The sequence below is a fragment of the Phyllostomus discolor genome, chromosome 4, assembly GCF_004126475.2.
Source record: "Phyllostomus discolor isolate MPI-MPIP mPhyDis1 chromosome 4, mPhyDis1.pri.v3, whole genome shotgun sequence".
NCBI lineage: Eukaryota > Metazoa > Chordata > Mammalia > Chiroptera > Phyllostomidae > Phyllostomus > Phyllostomus discolor.
In genome coordinates, this window is record NC_040906.2 from 47,912,246 (window position 1) to 47,918,751 (window position 6,506).

The 6,506-nt window shown below is 41.3% G+C and overlaps 1 protein-coding gene across 1 annotated transcript; it reads left to right on the forward strand.

The window, feature by feature from the left end:
- Positions 1–3,915: 3,915 nt before the first annotated feature.
- LOC114495180 (40S ribosomal protein S6-like) lies at positions 3,916–4,710 on the forward strand. Its single transcript, XM_036022553.1, is given in 1 exon segment — positions 3,916–4,710. A coding segment is annotated over 1 exon segment (753 nt). The 5' UTR covers positions 3,916–3,924; the 3' UTR covers positions 4,678–4,710.
- The last annotated feature ends 1,796 nt before the right edge of the window (positions 4,711–6,506 follow it).

Below are 6,506 nucleotides of genomic sequence, written 5' to 3' on the forward strand. Positions count from 1 at the left end.
GTATCAGCAAACTATGTATGTAACTTTCTGGAAACTCCAAAGGAGAATCTGTTTCTAGGTTCATTCTGGTTGTTGACAGAATTCAGTTCCATACAGTTGTAGGACTGAGTTTTCTTTCTTTTCCTTTTTTTAAAGTGTATTTTATTTTATCTATTACAGTTTTCCCAATTTCTCCCCTTTTACCCCCCTCCACCCTGCACCCCCAACCCTCCAGCATTCCCCCACCCCTTAGTTCATATCCATGGGTTGCATATGCAAGTTCTCTGTTTCCTATACTATTTTTACCTCTCCACCTCTATTTTATGCCTACCAATTATGCTTTTTCTTCCTTGTACCTTTTCCCCCCATTCTTCCCTTCACCCTCTCCACTGTGCTGTCCATTTCTCTGGTTCTGTTCCTGTTCTGGTTGTTTGCTCAGTTTTTGTTTTCGTTGTTTGTCTTTTCTTTTAGGTTCATTTGTTGATAGTTGTGAGTTTGTTGTCATTTTACTGTTCATATTTTTTATCTTCTTTTCCTTAGATAAGTCCCTTTAACATTTCTTTTTTAAAATATATTTTATTGATTATGCTATTACAGTTGTCCCATTTCCCCCTTCTCTCCCCTCCACCCTGTACCCCCTCTCCCACTCACATTCCCCCCCTTTAGTTCATGTCCATGTGTCATACTTATGAGCTCTTTAGCTTCCACATTTCCCGTACTATTCTTGCCCTCCCCCTATCTATTTTCAACCTACATTCTATGCTACTTATTCTCTATACCTTTTCCCCCTCTCTCCTCCTCCCACCCCCCTGTTGCTAACCCTCCATGTGACCTCCATTTCTGTGGTTCTGTTCCTGTTCTAGTTGTTTGCTTAGTTTCTTTTGGTTTTGCTTTAGGTGTGGTTGTGAATAATTGTGAATTTGCTGTCGTTTTATTATACATGCTTTTCCTTTATCTTCTTTTCTTAGATAAGTCCCTTTAACATTTCATAAAATAAGGGCTTGGTGATGATGAACTCCTTTAACTTGACCTTATCTGAGAAGCACTTTATCTGCCCTTCCATTCTAAATGAGAGCTTTGCTAGATAGAGCAATCTGGGATGTAGGTCCTTGTCTTTCATGACTTGGAATATTTCTTTCCAGCCCCTTCTTGCCTGTAAGGTCTCTTTGGAGAAATCAGCTGACAGTCTGATGGGAACTCCTTTGTAGGTTACTGTCCCCTTATCTCTTGCTGCTTCTAAGATTCTCTCCTTCGTTTTTACCTTGGCTAATGTAATTATGATGTGCCTTGGTGTGTTTCTTCTTGGGTCCAACTTCTTTGGGGCTCTCTGAGCTTCCTGGATTTCTTGGAAGACTATTTCCTTTGCCAGATTGGGGAAGTTCTCCTTTATTATTTGTTCAAATACATGCTCAATCTGTTGCTTTTTCCCTTCCCCTTCTGGTACCCCTATAATTCGGATGTTGGAACATTTAAAGATGTCCTGGATGCTCTTAAGCTTCTCCTCGTTTTTTTGAATTCTTATTTCATCATGCTTTCCTGCTTGGTTGATTTTATCTTCCTTCTGGTCCACTCTATTGTTTTGAGACCCAGTTTCCTTCCCTTCACCATTGGCTCTCCTCCTCGTATCTTCCTGCATCTCTTTTATGGTAACCTGCATCTTTTCATCTAATTTGTGCCCCAAATCAACCAATTCCGTGAGCTTTCTGATCACCAGTGTTTTGAACTGTGCATCTGATAGATTGGCTATTTTTTGGTCGCTCAAAAGGATGAGTCCTGGGGGACTGATCTGTTCTTCTATTGGAAACATATCTCTCCCTGTCTCTCCTTTTTTTTTTTTCCTTTTTTTTTCTGGTCTGGTCGCTCTTGTTACGGTGGGGGGCAGAGCCTTAGGTGTTCACCGGAGCTGGGCACCCCAGTCACTAGATTGTGATGTTATATGTGGGGGTGGAGGCGGGAGCGGGGGTGGGAGGAAAAAATGGCAGTAGTTCTGTTTTCCTGGGATCTCAGTCTCTTCTCTGGGATCCTGGGCTGCGAGCTCTGTCCTGGTCCGCAATTGCTGCCTCACTGGGTCTGCCAGCCGCAGCCTGCATACTCAGGGACCCCCACTGTGTTCTTGCGCCCCAGATGGCTGTCGCGCCGATTTCACGCCAAGTTTTCCCCCACCTCTGCGCACCGCCAACCTGCACCCACCCAGCACGTCCTCTCCTACCAGTCTGGATGTATGGGTCTACTTCAACTTCTTGGCTGTCCAACTTCCATTTAGATAAATCCTCTATCAGTACTGGGTGTCATTCTAGCTGTAAATTGTTGTTGTTCTAATCTTGGTTGTGCGAGGAGATACGGTGCGTCCACCTATTCCTCCATCTTGCCGGAACAACATTTCATATAATAAGGGCTTGGCGATGATGAACTCTTTTAACTTGACCTTATCTGGGAAGCACTTTATCTGCCCTTCCACTCTAAATGAAAGCTTTGCTGGATAGAGTTATCTTGGATGTAGGTCCTTGCCTTTCATGACTTCAAATACTTTCCAGCCCCTTCTTGCCTGCAAGATTTCTTTTGAGAAATCAGCTGATAGCCTCATGGGTACTTCTTTGCAGGTAATTCTCTCCCTTCCTCATGCTGCTTTTAAGATTGTCTCTTTATCTTTAATCTTGGGTAACTTAATGATGATGTGCCTTGGTGTGTTCCTCTTTGGGTACAACTTCTTTGGGACTCCCTGGGCTTCCTGGAAGTCTATTTCCTTTGCCAGATTGGGGAAGTTTTCCTTCATTATTCAAATAAGTTTTAAATTTCTTGGTGTTGTTCTTCTCCTTCTGGCACCTCTATAATTCAGATATTGGAACATTTCAGGTTTTCCCAGAGATTGCTTAGCCTCTCTTCATTTTTTTGAATTCTTGTTCCTTCATTCTGTTCTGGTTGGATATTTATTTCTTCCTTTTGTTCCAAATCATTGCTTTGAGTCCTGGTTTCATTCCTATTAAAGTTGGTTCCCTGGATATTTTCATTTATTTCACTTTGGGTATCTTTCATTTGTTTTTTTTTTTTCATTTTCTCAATCATGTTCAATCAATTCTGTGAGCATTTTGATTACCAGGGTTTTAAATTCTCCATCAGATAGGTTGGCTATGTCCCCATCGCTTAGCTCTCATTCTGAGGTTTTGCTCTGTTCTCTCATTTGGGCCATATTTCTTTGTCTTGGGCACCTGTTAAGTTGTAAAGGGGTGGGGCCTTAGGTATTCACCCAGGTAGGGCAAATGTCCTTGCTGCACTGCAGGCTGTCTGTGGAGGAGGGGCCAGAGAGGGAACAATGAGGCTCACCTATTCATCTCTAGCACACTTTTCAGTGGACTCTTGTGTGAGACTGGGAGTTTCTCCCACTGTGGCAACCCCCGCCATACTCCACAGTCAGCTGTGGAGTTTCAGTTTCTCGTTCAGCCATCCCCACCCACGCAGTCCGCAGCCTCCTCAAGGTTTCTCTCAGCTGGCCCCTTCCTCACAGTCCACTGCCTTGTTGCAGGTTCTTACCAGTCTGGTTGTTCTGGCTGACAATTTCTTTAATTCCTTGGTTGTCAGAGTTCCATGCAGTTTGATTTTCTGGCCCTTCTGGTTGTTTATTGATTTTAGATTGATTGTTATCTTCCTTTTGGTTGTGCAAGGAAGCAAAGAGTTTCTATCTATACCTTCATCTTGGCCAGAACCAGACTGAGTTTTCCATTTGCTTGCTAGCTATCAGCCAGAAGGCATTCTCAGCTTCTAGAGCCTGCCTACATTCTTTGGTTTATGATCTTTTTGCTTCATTTTGAAAGTCAACAGCAATGGGTCGAGTCCTTTTTATACTTTGAATGTCTCTGACCTCCTCTTCTGCTTGTATCTCCTCACCTTCCTTCTTATGCCACATCTTTCTGACTCCAGAAAGAAAACTTCTGAGATGGCTGCTTCAGGATGAAGCTGAACATCTCTTTCCCAGCCACAGGCTGTCAGAAACTCATTGAAGTGGATGATGAATGCAAACTTCATACTTTTTATGAGAAGTGTATGGCCACGGAAGTTGCTGTTGATGCTCTGGGTGAAAAGTGGAAGGGTTATGTAGTTCAAATCAATGGTGGGAATGACCAACAAGGTTTCCCCATGGAGCAGGGTTTCTTTACCCATGGTCATGCCCACCTGCTGCTGAACAAGGGGCATTCCTGTTACAGACCAAGGAGGACTGGAGAGCAAAAGCAAAAATCAGTTCAGGGTTGCATTGTGGATGCCAAATCTCAGTGTTCTCAACTTGGTTATTGTAAATAAAAAGGGGAGAAAGATATTCCTGGTCTCACTGATAGTACTATGCCTGGTCACCTGGGGCCCAAAAGAGCTAACAGAATCCACAAACTTTTCAACCTCTCTAAAAAAGATGAGGTCCACCAATATGTTGTGAGGAAACCCCTAAACAAGGAAGGTAAGAAAACTAGAACCAAAGCACCTAAGATTCAGTGTCTTTTTACTCCACGTGTCCTGCAACACAAACATCGGTGTATTGCTCTGAAGAAGCAACATACTAACAAAAATAAGGAAGAGGCCGCTGAGCATGCTAAACTTTTGGCTAAGAGGGAGAAGGATGCCAAAGAAAAATGCCAGGAACAAATTGCCAAGAGATGTAGGCTGTCCTCTCTGAGAGCTTCTATCTCTAAGTCTGAGTCCAGCCATAAATGAGGTCTTCTAAGAGTAACAAATAAGGGTAAACATAAAAAAAAAGAAAATTTCTCTTTGCTAGGTTATTCAGGATAATCTATACCTTTAATTACATCTGTAACTGTGGTTCACTGTAGTACCTAGACTACTTGTTTTTTCCTTTTTTTTTTTTTAATTCTCACCACAGGACATTTTTTTCATTGTTTTCAGAGAGAGAGGAAGGGAGAGAAACATCTATACGAGAAGCATCGATTGGTTGTCTTTTGTCGTATGTGCCCAGACCCAGGATTGGTGCCCACATCCAGGATTGTATGCATTGAAACTGGGATGTCATGCACTAGTCCCCAGACTGAGGATTGAACCTGAAACATCGGTATGTGCCCTACTTGGGAGTAAACCCTCAACCTTTCAATTATATGGTGATGCTTCAACCATCTGAGCCACACTGGCCAAGGCTCTAGAGTAGTGTTTTATTTAGTAACCAGGGGATGGAAATCTTGGAGGGACATCTTTAAAATTCTGCCCACTGGAAGTTATGAGATCTACATGATAAAAATAATAAAAATTTTGAAAAACACACAAGGACTATTGAACAAATATAGAGTCACACCAAATTCCAGAAAGGGGAAACTCATGTAGAAGAATATTATTCTCCCTTAAGCTAATATACATGATTAAAGAAATGTTAATAAAAATATAAATTTGGGGGAGGTTCTTGACAATTTTATTCTGAGACAAGAATAAATGGGTAAAAGTAATGACATAAGAGAGAAAAGTGTATATCCCCCAACTCTTTTTATGAGACTGGCTAGTATAACTCATGTCAAACCCAAAGGACATTACAAGAAAGAAAAATTACAGATCAATCTCATTCATGAGAGTTCCTCACCCCCAGGTCTTAAAAATATTTTCATATTGAATTTAGTAACATATAAAAAAATAAAATAGATCAATGGAATGAATAGCAAGGTCAGAAACAAATCCACACATATACAACTACTTTATTTATGACCAAAATAGCACTGCAGGGTAGAGGGGAGAGGACAACCTGCCAATAAGTGGTACTGGTTAAAACTTCCACACTGGAAGGAGGTGGAGGGGTATGAGGACTACAGATGTCTCACTTTCTTCATATATAAAATGTTAATTTCAGCCCTGGCTGGTGTGGCTCAATGGGTTGAGCACCAGCCTATGAACCAAAGAGTTGCCTGTTTGATTCCCAGTCAGGGCACATGCCTGGGCTGTGGACCTCACACATTGATGTTTCTCTCCCTTCCCCTCTCTCTAAAAATAAATAAATAAAAATTTTAAAAAAGTTAATTTCAGGTTTACTTAGAACTAGATTTGAAAAACAAAGCAATAAAATTTTAGAAGACAATATGCCCTTAGGACAGGAAAAGATCTCTTAAGCAGGATACAGGCATCACTAATCATAAAGGAAAGGAGTGATAAATTTGAGCCCATTCAAAATTTCTTTTCAGCCTTTGCTTGTGTGTCTCGGTGGACTGAGAACCGGACTTCGAAGCAAAGTGTCACAGATTCAATTCCCAGTCAGGCTACATGTCTGAGTTGCAGGCCAGGTTCCCCAGCACAGGGTGTATGAGAGGCAACCACACACTGATGTTTCTTTCCCTCTCTTTCTCCCTCCCTTTCCCTCTCTCTATAAATAATTACAATCTTTTTAAAACATTTCTTTTCATCAAACAACATTACTAAATGTGTGAAAAGGCAAGCCCTACAGTGGAAAAAATATCTCTAGCACATTTAATGAATCAAATACTTATTTCCATACTATATAATCAATTAATACAAATAAGAAAAAAAACCCATCCAATATAAAAATGGGAAAA